Consider the following 24,018-nt stretch of genomic DNA (forward strand, 5'->3'; position numbering starts at 1 on the left):
TTCGGTAAACCTCTGATTATTTACGAGTATTCCTGTATAAAAACCTAATTTAATTTAAATTTAAAAAACAGTCATTTGATTAACAATGTGCGCACGCGCGTACAACTAGTCTGTACAAACACGATATTTATACTAGAATAACACAACGACAGAGCAGTCGCACGAGTCACGCAAACGTCTCGACTAAAACGGAAGCACGTCACTCGGGGGCGGCGGGGCGGCGGGGCGGCGGCGCAGCAGGCGGCGCGCGGCCGCGACGAGCCGCGCCACGCGCCGCGCCGCCGCCGGCGAGCGCCGTCAGTGCCGCAGCAGCCCGCGCGCCTTCGCCGTCAGCTTGCGCACGCGCCCGCGCGACGAGATGGACACCGGCCCGCCCGACGCGCCCGACGCGCCCGACGCGCCCGACCCTGCGGACAGGCACGCCGGCTGTAGGCTGGGGGCTGAGTTTGAGGAGTTCAGTGCGCTTCGGGCGAGTCTCTTACGTCTCCTAGTCGGGGCGGCGCGACTTCCGGCCCTCGTTAAGTATCGATAGTGACAAAGTGAGTTCTTCTTACCCCGAGCGATGAAAAAATTTAGCCGTCGCGTAATCTAAAAATTCGTTCAGTAGCTTTCGAGCTAGCCGTTCGACCGGCGTCACAATCTGGCTCTAAGGCGGTGGGGAGTACCGTTGTGCTGCGCGTGCCCGTTGAAGTAGTCGTGGTCGCCGGCGGCCGCGCCCGCCGCGCCCGTCGCCGGCCCCTGCGGACGAGACGCGTTAGAGAGGTGGTGCAGGCGAGCCGGCGCTAGGGGAGGGGCGGCGCGGTACCTGCGCGTGGTGGCGCCGCCGGGCCAGCGCGCGCTGCTGTTGCAGGTGGTGGCGGTGGTGGTGCGGCAGACGCTTGCTGATGGCGGCCACGGAGTCGTCCTCGCTGTCCTCGTTGTAGCGGCGCGGGCTGCCGCGGCGGCGCAGCGACACGCCGGCGCTCTGCGGAATATAGGCGTGCGGAGTTAGGTTCGGTGATCAAACGAAGGCGTTACTCTCGATCGTTTTTCATTTTTCTCTCGATTAAATACAAAACTCAAACCCTGATGGTATCACCATCACGATTTCCTGTAATACCGTAAGCGTGAACATACCCTCCTGTGCGAGTTGTACGTGACACGAGAGGGCCCCGCCTGTACCTCCTCCGTCTGGCGTTGTCTGCGAACCAAATGAGTTATTATTGACTAATGTCGTCGTAACGAATATTTTAAGCACGAAAGAAAGATCGTTTGTTCGTAGATACACTTGCACACATTAAGTTCTCAAACCTTTTATCATGGAAGTAAGGCATACACGTTACAAGGGGTAAAAAATAAGCCCCCCCCCCCCCCCTTATATTGAAATATCGTCGACAGTTCAGTCAGTACAGACTACGGAATACGTTACCGGTAGAGCAGCAGCGGCGCGTCGTCGTCCGTGGAGTAGGCGGCGGGCCGGTAGGAGCGGTCCGACTCGTAGCGCCGCCGCCCGGAACCCGAGCGCCAGCCCGAACCCGAGCCGGAGCCCGAGCCCGAACCTGACCCGGAGCCCGACGACGACGACGACCAGCTGCCCTCCGAGAAGCGTTCGCGCACCCTGGAATTTATAAATTAAATAATTTAATTGTGTTAATTTCTACCCGTATTGAAGCAGCGTCGTGGTGGAAACCCAAAAGATTCCACCATCGAGACATTGACCTTGAAGACTGAATATTTTAAAACGATATGATATGGTAGTCTATGACAATGATTTAGTTGAGGTGTTAAAAACCCTAATTCCTAAGTATACAAACATACCTCACAAATGTACGTATACATTACAGTCCACTTTTAGAACATAAGTGGAGGGGAGTTGGTAGGGTGAGAGAGTGAGTTCCTCTCGCTTGACCTGTCGGGCAAGCCGGGTAAGGGCCGAGGTTCTCCTCCTTCCCGGGCGTTTCCTCAACGTAGCTTCAGCTACCGCGTCCATAATTTTTGACCCAGTGAGTCAGTGAGTGGGCAAGTGCGAGCACGTACCGCTTATGTTTGCGCGAGGCGGCGCTGCTGGCCGAGCTGCGCGCCCGCCGGCGCTTGCGCAGCTCCGCGCCGCCCGCGCCGCCCGCGCCCCCCGCGCGCGCCCGCCGCCGCTGCTGCAGCACTCTCGTTAATACACTGTTATAGGCGCACCAGTCGCCACTCATCGGCCTCAAAATTAAAGTCAATTCTTTTAGATGTTTTGTGCTGACTGTACCGTCCTCTGAGCATTTGCAATTGTGAGTATCAGTAAAACAAGCCTTGTCGGAACTCTATCTTGAACATCTTTTCCACGTAAACACATACCTGCTGGTGGTGCCTCGTGCTCGTGGGTGGGGGTTCATACTCCAGCTCCACCTCGTCCTCCGCCAGTTCCTCTTCAACCACCTGACGAAATAGCTAATCATATTAGTGCCAGTGGGAACGGTAGGGTAGCAAACGTCCTTATTGATGCAAACTACCGACTGAATATCTGATTTTTTTTAAATGATGATTCCAAATGTCATTGATTAACATATGTTTAGAACTTTGATAATACAGCTGTCAGTACGTCACCTCTATCCGCGAGCGGTCGCTGCTGTCGTCTGCGGACCGCTCGCCTACCTCCGCCTCCGCCTCCGCCTCGGACGCCACGCCGTTACTCGTCGCAGGCAGGCTCTCTGCACGTTACATATAGTAATGCCGGTACATTAATCAGTACTTTTGAATATATAACGTTAATTTTAACATACTTTTTTAACGTTATTAGCTAAATAATCATTACCGTTTACTGTAAAACCGTTACGATGTATTATTTATATGGAAATATATTTTCAGAATCACGCCAACGTTTGGTAAGCCGCAGTGTATATAGGATATATACAGGATAAAAGTAGGTTTTTGGGTTGAGAGTGCACGTTTGGTCCTTCGCGCCGGATTTTGCGGTCAATGGTTTATTTGACCAATAATACTTACAAAAAGTACTTTATCATGTTGACGGTACACACTGAATGAGTCCGCCATTTCCATTGCTTACAATAATGCTTGGGTACAATAATGTTATATACAATATTAATTTACCAGGAGGAGCTCGACTACTGGAGGACGCGGACGCTGCGCTCTTACTCTTCTTTCCAACACCTTTGCCTGTGAAATATAAAAAAAAGTAAAACACAGGCACGATAAGGATTCCTTGGGATATAGTCATCCCCACTCCTAATATACTCTAATAAGAATCCTTATATAAATAGGCAAAGACAAACAGTTGTTCAGCTATTGCCGCACTTAAATATTAAAAAATAAGGAATATAGTGAGGTCATATATAGAATAGTAAGTGGGTCACCTTTCCGGTGCGACGTGAGCGGCGCGTCGCTGTCCCACGAGTCGTGCGCGCGCGCCGAGCTCGCCGACGACGCGCGCTCCGCCGGCGCGCTCGCTGCGGGGAAACGTACTTATTGACAACCACGCGTACCCAACGTACGATCACACCAAGCTCGTACATATTAGCGTCGTATATTTAGCCTACGTATATGTATGTCTATAGTTACACTGGCTCACTCGCTTTACTACTGGCTACTGGAATACAACAACTCCAAGCTTGGCGGTAGAATATATGATGTGTGGGCGTTACCTACCCAGACGGGCACGGAACCCTTATATTACATACCATGTACCGTTAATTTGAGTTGAGCTATTTTTATCATTCTACGATATTCTTTAAATGAGGAAAGCATGCGGTTATCTGCCGACGTGACTCACCTTGCGCCTCCACGGCGGCTTGTCGCGTCCGTGCGCGTGCGTGCGGACGCGGGCGGGGGTGTGTACGTGCGTGCGTGCGAGCGTGCGCGCGGCGTGCTCGGCGCGTGCGCGTGCTGTGCAATTCGACCGGCAAGCGCGCCCACAGTGCCTCGAACAGCGACGACAGACGCACAGTCATCGAGTATATCTGATGAGATACATGAGATTAATAGTTCATTAATGTATCAAGCTTATAGATAAACAAACCTTAGATACACACAACTCAAGAAACTCAGTAGTTACACTTTTCCGACAGGTCAAACACGTATGTAATTAAATACAATTGAATTATTATCTAACCGATCGAAACGTTCGACGAGGTATCTCACCCGACTGCGCTTGTTGGTGTTGTAGAGGCGGCTGTTGGCGAACACGAGGCGCACGTCGGCGGCGAGCTGCGCGGCGCGCGCGTACCGCCCGCACGCCAGGCGCCGCCGCACCGTGCCCAGGTCCATGGGCCGCGACACCACCGCGAAGTAGTCTGGCGCACACGGCAATACATTCAATCGTAGAGATGTATTGTTTTGGTAACCCTATCTCAGTTCGTAAGTGGAAGCCTCAGATCAACCGTTACATGATTTAGTCTAAAAAAATGAGAATTTGACATTGGAATCTGCTACAGCATATCGATCGTCACGGTTACCGGGGACCTGCGCCGACGACACGGGCTCCCGGAAGGGCTCCGCGTCGGCGGACGCGCACAGCTCGCGCAGCAGCGCCGCGCACGCCGCGCGCCAGTCGCCGCCCTCGACGGCGCCGCCCCCTCCGCCCGCGCCGCCCGCGCGCGACGCCCGCGTGCGGCGCTGCTTCTGGATATTAAGAGTATATATTTTATTACATCGCTGAGTTATGGAAACGTATCAAATGAATAGATGATGACGGTGATGATATTTAGAGTTAAAAACCAACAAAATATCTTACTTTGTCGACGACTTCATCGTCCGAGGAGTGATAGGAAGCCGCTAGCGCGTGGTACTGCGCCACCACATCCACCGTCTCCCAATTGCTGGAGCGACAATTACAAATTATATAATAAAATATACTACTACTATTAGCTGTGGCGAAAATGTTACTGTAAAAGATAATATTAAGTATGATTCATTAGTGTGGTAGAGCAATATTGTGATCATCAACTCAACCTTTAATTCACGGTCACAAATATATACGAGACACCATCCTCGTACCTGATGATGTGCAGCAGCAGGTCGGTGACGAGTCTCGCCTGTCGCACGATGGGCGAGTGCGGCTCGTTGAACCGCTCCGCGTTGGACGCCAGCCAGCGCGCGTCGAACTGAGCTGCGGCCGGACGGCGGTAGAACTGGACGAGAACGGCGCGGTTACATATTGTCATGGCCACAGGTGCTACTGAGAGGGCACTCTCAACGTCCGAAGGGTAAGGGTTACTTGTGTGATGACGACAGAGTAGTATGAAAGATGACATGCTGCGCCGACCCCAAGTAAAATTGGGATAAGAGCAGGAGGATGATGATGGATGATGAAAGAGTACTTCCAAACACCTGTTTCATTTACTAGGAAATCATAAGCTGAGCTGAAGTCTCATTGTCGCGGATTACTCCAATATTGGCTACGGAGCGAGTGCCCCGTGTACCAGGAGGTCATGAATAGTGAGGAAGTGCCACCGTCGCGGATTACTCCAATATTGGTTATGGAGCGACTGTCCCGTGTACCAGGAGATCATGAATAGTGAGGAGGTGTCACAGTCACGGATTACTCCAATATTGCTTCTGGAGCGAGTGCCCCGTGTACCAGGAGGTCATAAACAGTAAAGAGGTTGCAAAAGTTCTATCCATGATAACAGAGTAATAAAACTAATTTAAATTGAAATACACATATCAATAAATTAAGATATAAAAAAGTCATAAATGACCACGAACCAGATTTTCGAAGCGAGCGCGAATGGTGGCGAGATCGACGGGATACGGCACGACCAGCGCGTAGCTCGGGTACAACTGCAGGTCCACCGGCGCCACGAACGGCTCCGCCACTGACAGCGACATCACCTGCAATTATAACGGTCATTATTAGCGAACGTAAAGTAAATTCCCGATAATCAGTACACAATACAATCTAAGTTTACCGTTCAATACTTTTCCCAAAAGGCTCAGCAGGAATATTTTTAGGAATAAAATTGAGAAGAAGTTCGATATCGGTTTGGGAAACGTACACAGCGTGGTCACTATTACATCAAGAGTAGGTTGTCGATATTTTGAATTAAGTAATTATTTAATTTGGTATACATGTTTTACATTGCAACATCAGATGTTTTAAGTTGTTTTTAAGAGGTGATTGTGGAGCGGTACCACACGTGTATAGTGTAGAGCAAGGAGAGGGTGGTGGGGCGACCTGCGAGATGTGGTGCGCGACGCGCGGGCAGGCGCGCTGCGGCCACTCGTGCGCTCGCGCCAGCACGGCGTGCAGCTCGTGCGCCAGCACCGGCACGGCGCCGCCCGGCTCCGACGGCAGTCTGCGGCAGGACGGAACGTCATTCAGTGCCATTTTGTACTTTTTTACAGAACATGTTATGCGAAAATTAGTCATGCACTCTCAGAATTCTCTACAAACATGCTAGGGCCTGTCTCACCTTTCTGGGTCGATTGGTTCCAGGTCCCAGGGCGAGAGACGCTCGACCTCGCCGTTGTCCCACCTCACTCGCAACGATAGGAAGTGAGCTGGAATCGTAGAGCAATAACGTATATTATAATATGTCCTACCGTTGCCTCCAAGGGAGAATAGCAAAGCGAAAAGTTTGTGCACAAACAGAAAATAGTGCACTCGATTTTCCGAACATTCCTACTCCGATAGGATATACAATTAGGTAGGAAGTTTATAGTTAAGTAGGAGAACGTGGGACTCACAAGCGGCCTCATTGGCCCAGGCCTCTGCATCGCTGCAGTTTGAAGCGGCAGCGGAGCCCGACGAGCGCTCCAGGACCTGCCCCGTCCACCACGAGTCGTCGATCATGCAGCGGAACCTTTAACACGATTTATTAGTCATGAATGTCTTAGTTCTTTGTTAAGCAATTGGCGAATCAAATGAAGATATATTTCAGAGAAGGTACAAGCTCTTTGAATCGTCATTTTAGAAGAAACTACGACTAAATAATTTTCACTGACAGCACTACACGAACTCCAAGAGGAATTATATCTGTCAGGCTATTTTAAACTCTATTTAGTTGCGAAATATATTATTATACTATATCGCATGAGAATATTGTCTGCATTAGTGCGTGCGTGCACACACCTGTCCCCGGCGCCCCAGCGCCTGGCGACGGCGGCGTCGTAGTGGTGGCGCAGCACGAGGAAGTCGATGACGTCGGGCATGTCGTGGTAGCGCACGGCGAAGGCGCGCGCGTCGCGCTCGCGGGACAGCTTGAGGCTCACCACCCGCGGCGGCTTGATCACGTACTTGATGCCCACCACCTTCACCGCCTCGCAGTCCTGCCAGACACGTTGCACAGTGACCGCCCAGCTTACAAGTTAATCTTAGTTAGGAGAGTTAGTGAGACTCTCGTGGTGCGCACGTAACGCTCTATTCGTAAGTATTATTTTCCAAGAGTAGGGGAAGGTGAAGGGGGGAGGTGCAGTTCTATTTGCGCGCTCACATGCCCACCATATGTTAATTGCATGGCTAGTCTTCCATGAGAACGATAGCCGTAGCCGGAATCGATAACTATCTTACTTGTTCAATGGATAATCGAAAAATATCACACAGCTGGACTTTTAAACCAAGTTCTTGATAGAATTTTTTAAAATTATTCTTTATTGTATAAAGAAAATTAGTATTGTATTAATTGTGGTGTAATTATTTACACAACTTACATATATCTGCATTCCTTCCCAGGGTTTGTCCCGCGGGTGTATCTTGTAGAGATCCTTCTCGGCCACCGCTTCGAAATACCGCTGGTGACCCTGAAAATGAAATATATAACCATAAGAAAACCATTATAGATCATTTCAATTGTCAATATTACAGACATTGTATTCCATTTTATTGGGGGGAGGGGGGGGGGTCGATGTCAGAGTTTGAAAATCAATTTTAATTCCCAACTCATAATATACAACGCGCAACGCCATTAGTTAATACGATCAAGAACTGTGCCTCGGTGTTGCCAGTTAATAAATTCTCGATATCGAAATGTCAAGTTGACAATTGGATGGAATCGATTTTGCGAAACGGCAACACAGCATCTTTGATGGAGCTGCCATTCATTCATTTGTTATGACCGATTTTGTCCCGTAAAAATAAAATATTGAGATTGATATGCACCGAGTAATGGAATGCGACATATATACACTACTCGTAATAAATGTCATTCTGTAGCAAATACCGTGATGCTACGCTATTTGCTACTATAATATTAACAATTATTATGCCACTAAGGATGTTATGGATATATAATTTCGAATCTGAATACGGATACGGATATATGAATAATATTTTACCGATTTCAGATACGGTTACGGATACGAAATTATTTCGGATAATCCGATTTTCATTCTGATCTGTTTCGGACAGTTTCAGTTACGAATATTAGATGATTTAAAAATTTTAATAGAGAAAAGTATAAGTTTCGACTTTACTTCACGTAGTCTATTAACGGAATCTAGGTAAGAGGAATAAAACAAACAAATAGCCTTAAAAAAGCAAATTTTAGCTGTTCTCTTTAAGTATACCCCTTATGTATGCAAAATTAAAATGGTAATAATTTTTTTATTATATCGGATTCTGTAACGGTTTCCGGATATCCGATAGTTACGGTTACGTTTACGCAGCTCCATAACATCCCTGCTACATACTCAAACGTCTACGATGCGGCTACGAATTTACTTCCAAATAGCAAAATTCTTAAGGCCGCGTAGCACGCTTTGTCTGCTACGAGTACGTTACATCTACTACGTTGTTATTGGGTACAATCTATTCCAAATGCTTCTTGTATAAGACCTTATAGAAAAAAGCGTCTCATGACGTCATTGGCTAAATGCTAATGTTTAGGTACCGTTAGCAAAGCAATCTACATATTTTAATTTTTCAGAACCAATAATTAAAGGATTGCATTAGCTCACCAAGCGAAAGTATAAACAGTGGTCACCCATCTGCGGGTGGTAGGGCGCCTTGCGAGGAGAGACGGCCGTCAGCCACTCGCCCACTCGGTACACCTCAGGCAGCTCTGCGCAGCCACTGGGACCCGCCGAGCCTGCCGCGGCACCTGCAGCACTCGCGCTACCCGCTGCCGTCGAGCTCCCAGCACCGGCCGCCGTACTGCGCTTTGCTGTTGCTGTACTTGGACTGTATCTGTGAGCGGGTAATAATTTATTTTCATACAATGAAAATCACTAAAAAAAATTAGATGTCTATTTAGTAAAGTTCATGATATTTAAACTTAAAAGCTAGTCGAACAGACTGCGTCGCATTTAAAGTGGAGTACCTGGCGGTGGGCGCCGGACGGCGGCGCGCGCGCGCGGGCGGCGCCAGGGCGGGCCCCGCCTGCCAGTCGGAGTACTGAGACGACGAGCTGCAACACGTTTGTAGCGACAACAAAACAATAATGTCTATTTTTTTTTTATTAAAAATTCTTTGGTGAATCCCTGTAAATACGGAAAATTGTATATTTATAAAGTGGACTTGTATATTATGTAATTATTTACCTGTCGCTCTTGCTTGCGGAGTGTGAGCTGAGAACAAATGAAAATACAAATTATTTTAACACTAATGAATATGCATCTTTATTTTTCCTGTAATTGACATCAAGTGGACGATTTCATTGAGAAAACCATAAGTCAAGATCAAAATCAAAATATACTTTATTCAAGTAGGCCTTTACGAGCACTTTTGAATCGTCATTTAACAAACTATATTAAGTGAAGCTATCACCGGTTCGCAATGTAGATTCTACCGAGAAGAACCGGCAAGAAACTCAGTAGTTACTCTTTTTCAACATCTAAAAATACAGTCGTGTTAGTTAAATACAATTATTTCAACATATTTTATAAATGGAATTATCAACTGCATTGTATCTGATAAGTTTCTCCTGATATTTTTGTTATTATTATGGAAAAGTTTAACTCTCACTTAAATTGTTAAACGCGCATTTTTTATCTATTATTTTGTGTATAATACGTATTGAGACTAGCTAAAATTATCTATAATGAGCTGGCTCCTTTACCGCACAACATTATATATGAAATTTAAATTGTCATTATTTGTTAAACTCTGTAGCGTGTGTCAATGAGTGTCTTTCTTTACCTGTCTCTATGAGAAAGTCGCAGGATTGATCTTAGCACAAGATTTAGAGGCTTTTTATTGACTTCTTAATAAACAAAAATACGGTAATCGCAATGAATAGTTACCTATCTGAGTCTGTGACGTCAGCGCTGGAGTGTCGCGACCGAGAGGAACGTGAGGAGCGAGAAGAGCGGGAGGAGCGTGAGGAGCGTGACGAGCGCGAGGATCGGGAGCCCGACAGTCGCACAGACTCGTCGGATGTGTCACTGCCGCTGTCCTCGATTGCATCTACAACCTCCTCCTCGAGCCGTATCGTCTGCAATGGGTCGGAACACTTATTAAAGAATATATCACCAATGCCGACTTCAACGAAAAAGGGGGTGGCTAATTTTTATGACGGGATGAGCGTTTATTTATTCGACCGACGGAGAATAAGTCCAAACCAAATGATCGATAGTTAGTAATAGAATATTTTGAGTGAGGCGCACTGACCGGCGCGGTGCGCGGCGGCGGCGGGCGCGTGCGCGGCGCGGCGCGCGGGCGGCGGCCGGGCCGGCGGCGCGGGCCCTCGCCGGGCGCCGTGTTGATCATGACGGGCCGGCGCCGCATCTCGCGCCGGTACCACGACATCTCCCACTCGTTCAGCTCCGTGCTGCGAGCATGGGGCGCCGTCGCATCAGTTCGATCTCTCGAGTGACATTTAAAGGATGACTGCGAGATTTCCTCTCCGTCTTTACCTCGCCTTCTCGAGCTCCTCTCGCGCCGAAGGCGGCAGGGGAGGCACGATGGGCCGCGTGCTGAGCGGCACGTCGAGCCCCTGCCAGGAGCCCGCCGTGTGTCGCACCCCCTCCCCGCGCCACACGCCGTGCCCCGCCGGCGCCTGCTCGGCCTGCACGCCGGGGGTCAGCGGGTCGGCGGCCAGCGCCTCGATCATCGCGTCCAGCCGCGTGCGCGGGACGAGCTGCTCCAGCGGGAGGGCCTCGCGTCCCGGGACGAGACGTTGGAACTCCGGCGGATGCGGCGCCCCCTGGTGAGGCGGCACGGTTAGATAGAGGAATATAAGTGACTAGACAACACTATAGACGGCCGTGAAAGAATGCAGGCGACTCGCCTCGACGTCCACGAGGAAGGGCGGCGGCATGAGGTGCGGCGGCAGGTCCGTCTGCTCGTCCAGCGCGCCGCCGAGCGCGTCGCGCGACAGCGGCCGGTAGTCCGTGTGGAAGAACAACTCTGTCGGCAGGCGTGCCATTCGCGTGTGTCCGGAGCCCAGCCCGAGCAAGAGCAAGTGTCCGTGCGAGTCACTGGCGGCCACGCGCGTGCCGCACGCCGCCCAGCGCGCATCGAACAGAGCGCCCTCTCCCTGGCCGGGGATCACGTTGTGGAAGCGTGCCAGCGGCTCCTCCTGCTCCGCGTGCCACACGAACAGCTGCCCGTCGTGGCCGGCCGACAGCAGCACGCCCGGTAGCGTCGGATGCGCCTCCAGCACGTAAGCTTCGTCGCGGTGGCCGGCCAGCACGCGCACCTGCACGCACGTGCGCGCGCACCACACACGCACCGAGCTGTCCGACACGGCCGTCATCACGTACGCGTCGCTCCGGTCCCAGCACACCATGGTCACTTTGAGTTTTTTTTGTTCGTCCGCGTTGTGCACGCGCAGGAGCGTGTGCCGCCATTGCGTGGCGTGCAGCGTCCACAGGGCGGCCGTGCCATCCTTACTGCCGGACACGAAGCGCAGGCCGCGGTGCGCCCAGGCCAGCGAGTCCACGGCGTCCGCGTGCGCCGGAGTCTCCAGCACGCGACGCGGGCCGGCCGCCTCCAGTGCGTACACGCGCACACGTTGGTCCGCCGAGCCGGCCGCCAGGAAGGCCCCGCCGGCGGACCACGCCGCACAGATCATGTGGCAGGCGCCCGGCCTCAGTCGCTCCACATACTGCACCGGCTGTGACAGGAACTGCCCCTCACGCGAACACGTCCAGAAAGCCACCGAGCCGTCCGTACTCGTGGAGGCCAGCCAGCGCAGCTCGTTGTGCGCGGGCGGCGCCCATTGCACGGAGGTGATGGTGCCGGCGTGCGCGTGCAGCACGGCACGCGGCGCACCCGTGGCCAGGCACCACACGCGCACGAGGCGCTCCACGGAACCGCACGCCAGCAACGTACCGTCGTGCGAGGCGCACACGTCCGTGATCTCGGCACCGGCGCCCCGCAGCGTGGCCGCAAGACGCCCGTCGATGGCGCTCCACACCTTCACCAGCAGGTCATCGGCACCCGTGAGCACGTAGCGCCCGGTGCGATCGAAGGCGAGGCAGTAGACGGCCGACAAGTGGCCCAGCGTTCTTCGCTGAAGGGAGAGTCCGCGCAGGAGGCGCACGGGAAAGGGGCGCGGCGCGGTGGCTCCAGAGGCCAGGCCCGCGCCTCCCGCGCCGTTACCGCCCGCACCCAGCTCACGCGACAGCAGCTTGCGCACTGTAACAGACGCGTGCGTTTTTTAATTGATTCAGTAAAATAATTACGTCAAAATATTATAGCTTAGATTTCGATACAGAAATAAGTCGAAATACCTCATTAAACTGTTAACAACTACAGGCGTACCCAAACAAAGCACACTACAGTACCGATTGACGTCAATAGAAAAGGCACAAATTAACGGAACAAATATTCTATATGTGATAAACTAGTGTTTTTCTCGAATCCCATAGAACATGATAATTTCGACGGCAGAGTACGGTGGTAGGAGAGCGCCACCACCGAGTAGGAAGTGCGAAGCGTTCCACTGACCGAGCGTGTGGTCCGGCTTGTAGGACGCGTACTGCGGCTTGGGCCTCACGAGCGTCTCGCTGAGCAGCGACAGGCGCGCGCCCAGCTGCTTGGCGCCGGGCGGCGGCGCGGCGGGCGCCGAGCGCGCCAGCCGCAGCGCGCGCTCGCACACCGACACCAGCCGGCGCCACGACACCTCCGAGTACTGGGAATCCTGGGTGACACGACACTCGTACACATGCCGGGAAGTGGTATAGAGAACGAGAGGAGAGTTCTTCTGTTCGCAAAAAAACGGTACAATGGTACATTTGTATCTAATTCTCCCAATTCAACATATCTCTCTTTTTGTCCTATAAAATTACAGTCTCTTCGCAATGAAGGAGGGAAGGGAAATAAACAGCTTTGACCTTGAATTGATATGACATTAGAATTTAAGTAATACGAGAAACGAAAAATGTGTTGTTTTTTTCATTATTATTATTTATTTTGATAAATAAAGGAAACGCGAAATCAATCGATTACAAATATAACTCGATAAATATATGGCCTACATGGTCTAAGTGTTGTTTTTCATCGAATGTCAACATTAACATATCCATTACTTTTCTTGGTATGCTTCTATTTTTTTTAATAAATTAATATGTAAATACGATTAAAAGTAGAAATCGTATCTATCTGTGCCCCATTCCCCTTTTTTTTGGACACTGCGGTCAATTATAAAAAAAAAATACCGGTATTACAATTATTCTCCAAGTAAAAGTAGATCAAATAATTATCACCAGTTTATGTGTATATTAATGTTTAGAGCAAAAAAAGGTTATTTAATTATTTAATTCACCGACATTACCTTATGCCTAAAACTAATATTTTTTGTTCAAGAATGTTTAGGTAAATTTTAATAATATATTTTTTTTACAAATAACTAAATTTTTACCTAAATAAGTGTAAATTACAAGAAAACTCTAGAGGATATTGATATATTATTAAAATAATTATACTATTACTTTAAATAGCAAAAATATTTAAAGATTTTAAAAATTGGCGCGTTTTTGCTACCGCTACGATTTTAACAGTTCGGAATAATTCGCAAAGCATCGCCTAATGTCTATCGACTACGCGTTGATTCGGCTGTTAGAGTGAGACAGTCGTAAGCTCATACGAGCTATGCGATATGTTAGACAAGGACAGCTGCGACCCTACTTACGTGATCATGAGATCGAGTGAATGATATATGATTTTTTTCGCAATTAGCTAAAATACTCAAAAATAATAACAGAAACTTCGCTAAAACATTTTTCACGATTTTCCACCGTATTTTCATGATCATTTCTGTGTAAATTAGAAAACAGAAAATATTTGCAAATTTAAGCAATTCAAAGATTTCTAATCGCTAATCTGCTTAGAAAAAGTAAATAAACAGAAGTTTTCGCGCTAAAAACTTGTAAACTTACCAATTCATCGTACGATTGTGGATGCTCAACGCCCTCCCAGTCGAGTCGTCTAGGCAGCACCTGCCACAGAGAAAATTGCACAAAAACTTTTCAGTAAACTTTCAGCGAGTTTGACAGCCGCCACCACGTGCCTTCGCGACCAAAACAACAATAAGCTATATGCCCGGCACTAGGAAAAGCTTAAACTCACCTCTACGCTCTCCAACTCTTTAAGTAAAGTCTGCGAAACAAAAAAAGAGTTACTAGTTATTTAAACGATATATTCGTTTAATTTACAAATATTTGTTGTTAATTTACCTTAGCAGTCTCTTTCAACGGGCCGCCGGAGAGAAATTTCGCTATCAAAAAGTAGAGTTCTGAAACCGGGAAAGCTACCATTACACGACCTCGCACATAGGACACTCATTTTATCTAGCTCGATTTTAAAGCACTAGACTTACCGGGAATAACATTGACCTCCTCGTTGGAATCCTCCATAATCCTAGATTATTTATATTAGGCCAAAATCGACCTCACACATCACAAAAACTGTTAAAATCCATCAAACATTTTGCTCCGAACATTACATTGTTGACGAAAGTTAATGCAACCTCCTGTAATAATAGCAAAATGGCGTTTGCTGTCACGGTCAAACAGGTCTATAACGTCGGTAAGTTGGTCTATCACATAGGTCATAGCTCGCTAGCTAGATGGCGTTAGTTGCTTTTATTTAATGGCAATCGTTGAAAAAATATATTTAAGCACTTTATAATTTTATTTATTTCAGTGATCGATAACTTAAATTATTCATAGGAACTTTATGCATTGAATGTGGTAGAAATATTGTTTAAAAGGTTGAAATATCGTCATGAACGATTGCCACGACCTTCATGAGGTGTAGCAACATTAGCAAATGTCAATTTTTTTGGGGTGAATGCACCGCTTTCCAGAAAGTGAACAGTGCGAATATGAAGCGATATTTTGTTCAGTGATGGGTTTTCGTGTAAAAACTTTCAGCCTGATAGTGACATTAGCTTCAGAAAAGCTATCAAGTACAGTGATTATGATATGTGATGATAAACTTGTGGTGAGAGACCGTGTTGCTGAATTTTAATGAGAAATTACGTTTGAAGATCATCACATCACTACACCACAACGCTGATGCTGTTCTAATAAAATTAGCATGTTTTTAATGTGGTTTAAGTGGCTCTGATAAAAATGTAAGTTAAATTCTATTGAATTTCGTAAAAGAACTGCTTTATAAAAAAAATTCGCGCGTTACTTAAAAAATCGCCGACGAGGTGGAAAAGTTTATTTTATAATAAGCATATCTATAATTTCCCTTTAACATTTTAACCACTCCCCGTTGCTAAATATAAACACAAAGCTAATTATTGATCCGTTTCTAAAAATAACTCTTAAGTAGATCAAGATAAACTTGTAATATTTATATTATAAAGTTATTAATAACTTTTCTTCTCAAATACTCATCTTAATTATTTTTAAAAAACCTTTCCGGTTTTCATTTTTATTAAATATCAAAACTTAAATTGTCGGTTCCTTGGATGCTCTTGCTGTAACAATTTAGTAATATTATCTAGATTATATTCAAATCATTTGCTTGTTATCATTTTTTGTTTAAGTTATTGTACATTTATAAACAAAATTTTAATGTTGATATGTACCACAAGGACACAGTCCGAGTCAATGAAGATATCATCTGAACTCTACAACTTCTAATACAGACACATATTTGATAAAAGAATACCGTTAAAAAATAAAAATAAAAACATAAACCTTGAATTGTGATGCTGGCCGGTAGTAAAAAGATGCTGGCACACTAATATAACAAACACAAGTTAATACATGATTGAAATAAAGTACACTAAAACCATGGACGACATGCCTGTAGAGATACAAATAATAATAATGATGTACAATAATAACTATTTAATGCCCAACTGATAGATTAAGCCCTAAGTTTGAAGCTTGTACCTCACAATTACAAATTTTACAGGTTTAATTCAACACATACTTCTCACAATCTTCACTTGGACATAAGATATAAAATATTTCTATGGAAGCAATGTTATTTTTAAATATACAGCATGGTATAGTAAGAACATTAAAAATAATTCCTTAGTACTTAGGGCAACCTAGTTTGGGCTTCTGTCTCCCACGCACAATTGTACTTATCATTAAGACGCATTTACACTGTAATGTTTGTAATGTGGGAGAAACGAAATTATTATTATTAAAGAAAAAAAAAAAGAAGTAGCATGCACTCTATTTAAAAAAAACTTACAGAAAATGTAATATTTTGATTGAAAATTATTTACTTCTACGTCCAAGTACCTTGTACTAATAGATAAAACTGTAGTACTTGTACTACGGTTAATAACCGTTTTATTATTTAGTATGGTTGTGTTCCAGTTTAAACTATTAAGATGTTAGGACGTGTTGTTTATTTATAACTCCATGTGTACTATTTTTTCTACAACAACTAGTGTAGTTATGTTTAATTCTCTGATTCAAAATCAAAATATACTAAATTCAAGTAATCCTGTATTAAACATAAAGCCACCACAGGTTAGGAATGTTCTGACAAGAAACACAGCGGTTACTCTTTCCCAATGTCAGTTCAATACTATTATAAAGAATACATTTTTATCATTTATATAATCTTGTGTTGTTTTAACAAACTATGAATCGGCGAATTTTAAATTATGTGTGGAATTTTATTATAGAAAATAATACCTTCCCCAAGAAGAATTTATTGACTTTAGAGTCTTCAATTCGCCTTCAAAGAGTTTATTGATTCTCGCCCCCATGGTTTTTTTAGCAAAGGGATCAATGACCTACCTATGAAATGACAAAAGTGCATAGATAACAACGGTGCATACTTTGATTAATAAAATATATATATTTACAATTACAATTTTTTTTTATAATATATATTTTACAAAATAAAAATGACCTTATATTCCTCTAATAAAACGCTAATTTCATATGTAATAACCTAATATTTGGACAATTATTTAAATGTCCTCAATGATCAATATTCAGGACATTTAAATTATTGTCGTTGTTGGGTTTCGTTAATTTTTTACGTTATGCTACATTATTAGGGTTGATTTTGTTACGCTCCCGAAATTTAAATAAGGCTGTTATCACATTGTCGATTTGCGGGCAAGTTCGCAACGCTCTCGCCGTTGATTCGCCACAAACAAGTTTGGGCAAAGTTTCGACCATCTATATCGAATAGATTCTGACGGGCAAACACTGCTGTTAGCTTTGAGACTTCGAAGACATATCAAGAATAGCAGATATAATGACCTTGCGATGATTATTTTACAAACCTTCTCCCATGCTTGTATTAACATTACAATAATTATACTCTCCTTGCTTGATCCCATAGAATGTAACGATTTCCATTATAAATAAACGACCTCCGTGGTCGAGTAGTGTGTCCACCGGTTTTCATGGGTACGCCACTCCGAGGTCCCTGATTCGATTTCTATGTTTTCGTGGATCTGGGTGTTTGTGGTACCGTCGTTACTCCTGATTTTCCATAACACAAGTGCTTTAGCTACTTACATTGTGATCAGAGTAATGTATGTGATATTATTAAATAACTCTAAATCTATTTGTATCAATGTTAGGATCTTCCGACGATATCATTATTTGACGCAATGTCCTTTCACTTGTGTCTTTGATACTTCTGAATTGGCGAGGGCTGTCGAATCAGTAAGTACCAAATTGCGTCCATAGTGATGAGCATCCGCGGCTTATATGCTGCGAGCTGGCTATGCTCTTGCCTTGTTTTTGACTCGCTCATAAATCGCCACTGTGATAAATCCATAACTCAGACTGAATTTACTTTGCGTTTATTTCATTTTGTTTTTTTTTTTATGCTAAACGATCTACCATGGCAAACAGTAATGTTCCAAACTCAAATTGAGTCAAAATAAACAAAGAGTATATTGGTAGACTAAAGCTTCTTGTGGCCTGGAACTATTTGTTAGGTCAGAAGCTTTAAGCAAGCGATGATGGACAGGTTCAACTAGAGAAACTACGAATTGAAAGTAATACACAATACTTACCAGACCTTCCAATACACAATACCACCACACTTTCCAAATTGAATCTTCCATCCAGCTTTTTAAATTTGGGTAACTTTTATAGGAGAAATTTGACAACTTTTATTTTAATGCCAAGACTGCATCGACGATAAAAAATGTATGCATTTCACTTGAAAAAATGTATCAACAAGTTATCAAATTCCTGACCAGGATTCTCATTTGATTGCTTGCTGATGATATAAACGTTCCCCAGTTTGGGCAGTATGTCGGGTGCCGCGGCGAGTGGAGCCGGCAGCTCGGTCTCCGCGCTGGGCGGGCTCGGCGGCTCGCTCGAGGACAAAGACTGCGACCTGCTCTGCCCCGTGTGCTTTAACCTCATAGACGAGGCCTACGTCACGCGCTGCGGGCACTCCTTCTGCTACACATGCATCGCCAAGTCCGTGGAACTCCATCGCCGCTGCCCGAAGTGCGGCGCAGCGCTGGCCGGTCGCGATCATTACTTTCCTAACTTCCTTCTAAATGAATTAGTAGCGCGGAGAAGATTGCGCACGAGACCTCAAGTAGTCAGCGGGCCCGTGGCGACGTCTCCAGGTCCTGATGCGGAGCGTTTACGGGCTCTTCTGGCCTCTGAGGCTAGACACCTAGCGCTCCCCGACGTAGAAGGAATGCTCGACGTTCTAACGAGAAGGAAAAGGCTCTTGGAAGCGGAGTCGGCTGCTGCTCATCATAGACTACTGTACGAGTTTCTGGCGCAGCTGCTGCGACACAGAACGCATCAGTTAGACCAGTTGGCGCGAGAAGCCTCACTAGTGAAAAAAGTACGTACAAATTGGCTACACTTACCTGACTATATACTTCCCTACAATTAGAACAAACATAAATGATATATGTCATACGCCTGAATTAAGTCTCATTAGTGTGCAGTGTACTAGCTTCTTTTAAAAAATCTCACTTGTAATTTGGAGGGAATTTGACTTACACTTTTGTGCGTGCGCACGGAAAACAAATGATCCTGCGTCAGATATAGAATAAAGCAATAGAAATCATCCGTGCCTAAGGTTACATGCCTTTGTTACAATATCTTCTGCACTGTTTGTTAGTAGTTCTTGAAATTGACCGTCTGTCTGTCATAGTATATTGTGAACAACACGTCTGTGATAATTTCACTTGCTCCTTAGGACATGGAGCACGTGGCCGGCGTGCTCCGCGACCTTCGCGCGGGCGCAGCAGAGTTGGGGCGCCTGCCGTCGCCGTCCGAGCCGCCCTCCATAACAGAGTCAGTGCGGGACGTGCGGCCGCGACTCGGCGAGCTGGGGGAAACTACACCGAGTAAGTCGCGACGACGGCGTAATTTAAAATAATCACTAGCCTTTATGAAATAGATAGGGAGCAGGCAATGTGCCATCTGATGGTATATAGTCACCAACGCCAATAGACTAAGAAATATTCACAATTTCTTACATCAACGATATGATGAGTAGTGGTCCGGGAAGGCCTAGATGGGGTTACACTAGCCGTATCACAAAATAAAAAAGAGCACTTCCACGTTGCTTCCTGTTAAAAGTGTACAATAAATAGTAATTGTTCTGTAATAATTAAATACATATTTAGATAAAAATACTTCTTAAGAAATTTCATTGGAGATAATCAACGTGAACCAACTTCGGGTTCTATCTGGAATAATGCCTTTTAACCGTGAATTGTTTTAATTTTTTTATTTAAAAAAAAAAATATGTTGTATCAATTAATATTTACACAAAAAGTGGGTCATTAATATATACTGAAAATAGAATAGGACCTATAATTCATCCTTGTGGTATAACCGATTAAAATGATATTTCGTTTTCGTTCGATTAGTCGATGTATTCGATTCCGAGCAATATTTATACAGCATAGAATAAATGTAATCGTAATATTTAAGCAATTACTTATAAAATGCTTCTGAAAAATCACTTCATTCTTTAATGAATTCTTGCATTTATTGTAGAAAAGGAATTTAAATCGTATTGTGACTATGATAAAGGATTATTTAAATTAAAAATATGTTGGGTTTAAATGATTTTTCCAAAGAATTGATTTAAACATGGAATAGGGATGTTTAGTAGCAGGTCAGGGTTGGTTTAAGTTTTAAAAAGAGCATATAATTTTGATATATTTCATTGCATCTAGAAACGTACTTGTTTTCAATAAATACATCTTCAATAAATCTTAATCGTAACAAAAACCGATACGGCCTGGGAACCTTCAAGAAAAGAGAGTACTCATCCCTAAAAGCAACGCACCTACATGTTCCCTGGTTTTGCAGATGTCCATGGGCGGTGGTAGTCACTTTCCATCAGGTGAGCCTCCAGCTCGTTTGCCACCTATAACATATATATAAAAAAAACCAGTGATGTTTTTTAACAGATTTGATCAGAGAGAGATAGAGAGATCTTTAATAACAGGTTTGTTCACCGAACGACATTTGTCGTTAAAACTGTTAACACGTTGTACAATGTAACGGATACATCCGTGATTGAATGATATAAACGTGATCGTTTCTACAGGGAGCCCGCCCGCAGAGGAGGAGGAGAGCTTCGCGAGTGCGGGCGGCGGGGGCGCGGGGGACGCCCTGGCGGCGCGCTGGAGGCGCCTCGCCGCGCACTTCGACGACTTCGTGCAGGTAACCCACTGCACGGTACTCCATACTACCGACAGGCTTCTGTAGCGCACCGCTCTCGAGCTAAAGATGAGCTACAGCTGCGAGTAGAGTAATATAGACTTACATATGTATATTGTTTTTCTTCGTTGCTGGATTGATTTACTTATTCCTTTTTTTCCAGTGCTACTTTGCTCATCGTGCAGACGAACTGTACTTCCCCGGGTCTGGCTCTGCCACGCCAGCTGTCGGCCTCCCAGCTACATCCGGGCCCTCCCCCGGCCCACCCACGTCACTATCGCAGCCCGTTAGCGCCGGTGGTGCCGCTGACGCGGATCCCGTGCCGCAGCAGGCTTCCGCGCCCGAGACGAGAGCCTCTAGTGCCGCGGGTGAGGAATCGAATCCGGGAGTGACTTGGCCATGTGTATCAAGCGATGATTTTATACTTTCCTGTGTCGCGATTTGCAGGGGACCAGCGCGCGCCCGAGGGTGACCCGCAGCCACCAAGCGTCGCGCCGAGCACGGTGGGGGCCCCGGCGCCGGCGAGCGTGCCAGGGGCCCCAAGCGCAGGAGCGGGCGGGGGCGAGGGGGGCTTCGGCGGCCTCGAGGCGTTCCGCGAGGACCTGGCCGCCTTCACCCGCTACCGCGCGCTGCGGCCGCTCGCCACGCTGTCGTACTGCAGCGACGCCATCAACTACTCGACCATCGTGTCCACCATCGAGTTCGACAAGGACGACGAGTTCTTCGCCATCGCCGGCGTGACGAAGCGCATCAAGGTGTTCGAGTTCGAGGCCGTGGTGCGCGACGCCGTGGACGTGCACTACCCGTGCGCGGAGATGCAGTGCTCGCACAAGATCTCGTGCGTGTCGTGGAACGCGTACCACAAGCACGTGCTGGCGTCGTCGGACTACGAGGGCACGGTGAGCGTGTGGGACGCGCACGCCGGCGTGCGCACGCGCTCGCTGCAGGAGCACGACAAGCGCTGCTGGTCCGTGCACTTCAACCGCGCCGACGTGCGCCTGCTGGCCTCGGGCTCCGACGACGCGCGCGTCAAGCTGTGGTCGCTCAACGCCGAGCGCTCCGTGGCCACGCTGGAGGCCAAGTTCAACGTGTGCTGCGTGCGCTTCAACCCGCGCTCGTCGTGCCACCTGGCCTTCGGCTCGGCCGACCACTGCGTGCACTACTACGACCTGCGCGCCCCGCGGGCCCCGCTGGCCGTGTTCCGCGACCACCGCAAGGCCGTGTCCTACGTCAAGTTCGTGGACGCCCGCACGCTGGTGTCGGCGTCCACGGACTCGCAGCTCAAGCTGTGGCGCGTGGAGTCGCCGCGCTGCGTGCGCAGCTTCACGGGCCACGCCAACGAGAAGAACTTCGTGGGGCTGGCCACGGACGGGCGCTACGTGGCGTGCGGCTCGGAGAACAACGCGCTGTACGTGTACTACGCGGGCCTGTCGCGCCCGCTGCTGGCCTACCGCTTCGACGCCGTGCGGGGCTTCCTGGAGCGCGAGCGCCGCGACGAGGAGCCGGCCGAGTTCGTGTCGGCCGTCTGCTGGCGCCGGGCGCCGGACCGGCCCGCGCTGCTGGCCGCCAACAGCCAGGGCACCATCAAGGTGCTGGAGCTCGTCTAGCTCTGGCTCCCTCTACGAATCCCCTCCTTTTGTACCGTCATCTTATTATCACCGGACGCCACGTCCCGTTATGACGACTGCAGACCGCAGACTGCCCGCCGTGACGTACGCTGCCCGCGTGGCTCGAGACCGCGTCCGAGTAAAATATCCTCCATGCGGAAGCGCATACATAGAAATGTTGTTAAGTTGAAATATATTATTAAAAAAAAACTTAATGAAAATAATCTTTTATGATTTAACTTCGGTGCAGATAATTTTGTCTAATAAAAAATAACTAAAGTGCCGAGAAAGTTAACCCAAACATTTGACCTTGAAATTTTATTCTCAAAATATTCACTTCAAGGAGGACTTTTGTTCTAACCAATAGATACGTCGAGTTCGACACACTGCCATCCGACAACGAAGAAAGCCTTACCAACCTCTTTACATATTATTAAACACTAAATCAAAGACGAAAACGACGAAAACTTGTTGATTTGCAAGTCCTGTATTTAGGGCCGAGATTAAGTTAACACTTCTATATACATTAAAAAAAAATTACCATTGACATAGTTTGATAAGATCCATTAACGATGTGAGGCGATTGTGGGGAAAGGGGGAAAGCTTGGCTTCACGCAATCTCATATGGAGAGGGGGAAGTCTGGGCATGTACCACATTTTTTGGTGATATCAATGACGATAATAATCTTAATAATTAGGGTGGGTTGCCTGGAAGGGATGACTAATTGGTCATAAGTCGCCCGTTTCAATACATAAAACATATTTTTATTTTTAGAATTATTTCTTTTCTTTTTCTCAAGATTTCTGTCTTTTACGTTTTTAGTGTACAATAAAGTATTGTTAACATTAATTAAGCAAATTTTAAACAACTTCAGTGCTATCAAGCATGGATAAATTAATTTGCATTAAATATTATCGCGAGGTCAGGGGAATATCACATGGCATCCTCGAAAAATCGTCTCACATATTTAATGGCACCCAAGTTAAAAAAAAAATCAAATATTTATCTAAAACTAATGGTATGGTTTGTTGAGCTAAGAAGTGCTTCTGACTTTTGACTTCACCAGTAAAACTGTCTATCGTATGTATGAGATAATTCATTGGAATTATCTCAGGTATTGACCTGAAATCAACATTTGTTCCGTTTAATTGAAATCAATTTATTAATTTTAAAAACACAACATGAAATTATCTCTTTTTTAAGTGTTGTCTAACTTTATCTCTAAATATGATGAACTTAATCAAGTATTAACGGGTTCCTTCACATTTGACGCTCCAGCTCCAATGATGCCATCTTAATATATTACATTTTAAAAACTAGTTTTAAACCGCTTTTCGAAGGCGGTTGAATACATTTCTCTCTAATTCCGTCTTTCTCTAACAAGTGTCTTCTAATTTCACCCTCTAGCTCCAAAGACACCAGCTAACTTTTAAACGGACACATTTTAAACAA

At 46.4% G+C, this 24,018-nt stretch overlaps 2 protein-coding genes across 5 annotated transcripts; one reads left to right on the plus strand and one right to left on the minus strand.

Annotated features, from left to right (window-relative positions):
* Positions 1-297: 297 nt before the first annotated feature.
* On the minus strand, positions 298-14,833 carry LOC125074561 (bromodomain and WD repeat-containing protein 1). The gene is made up of 34 exons (XM_047685887.1): positions 14,679-14,833; positions 14,536-14,594; positions 14,429-14,458; positions 14,239-14,298; positions 12,809-13,001; positions 11,145-12,496; positions 10,771-11,060; positions 10,587-10,685; positions 10,526-10,556; positions 10,159-10,349; positions 9,457-9,483; positions 9,237-9,323; positions 8,875-9,103; positions 7,630-7,719; positions 7,052-7,248; positions 6,667-6,782; positions 6,393-6,480; positions 6,155-6,275; positions 5,686-5,811; positions 4,975-5,108; positions 4,712-4,796; positions 4,434-4,536; positions 4,120-4,271; positions 3,752-3,938; positions 3,336-3,428; positions 3,073-3,138; positions 2,569-2,672; positions 2,320-2,400; positions 2,017-2,129; positions 1,409-1,597; positions 1,117-1,180; positions 806-964; positions 666-738; positions 298-407 (listed from the first exon to the last, which is right to left on the minus strand). The coding sequence occupies exons 1-34, from the start codon at positions 14,713-14,715 to the stop codon at positions 298-300; spliced, it is 5,136 nt and encodes a 1,711-aa protein (XP_047541843.1). The 5' UTR covers positions 14,716-14,833.
* A 315-nt stretch (positions 14,834-15,148) lies between these two features.
* LOC125074881 (E3 ubiquitin-protein ligase COP1-like) lies at positions 15,149-23,731 on the plus strand. 4 transcript variants are annotated; one of them, XM_047686348.1, is made up of 8 exons: positions 15,149-15,437; positions 18,553-19,117; positions 19,478-19,628; positions 20,846-20,961; positions 21,122-21,326; positions 21,406-21,909; positions 21,976-22,186; positions 22,222-23,731. In XM_047686348.1, the coding sequence occupies exons 2-8, from the start codon at positions 18,563-18,565 to the stop codon at positions 22,637-22,639; spliced, it is 2,160 nt and encodes a 719-aa protein (XP_047542304.1). In that variant the 5' UTR covers positions 15,149-15,437; positions 18,553-18,562; the 3' UTR covers positions 22,640-23,731. The 4 variants fall into 4 exon arrangements, with proteins under 4 accessions (XP_047542304.1, XP_047542300.1, XP_047542301.1 ...); XM_047686344.1 differs by having other exon boundaries at positions 21,406-22,186; XM_047686345.1 differs by having other exon boundaries at positions 21,406-22,183; positions 22,225-23,731.
* The last annotated feature ends 287 nt before the right edge of the window (positions 23,732-24,018 follow it).

Source organism: Vanessa atalanta, chromosome 28, assembly GCF_905147765.1.
Source record: "Vanessa atalanta chromosome 28, ilVanAtal1.2, whole genome shotgun sequence".
Lineage (NCBI taxonomy): Eukaryota > Metazoa > Arthropoda > Insecta > Lepidoptera > Nymphalidae > Vanessa > Vanessa atalanta.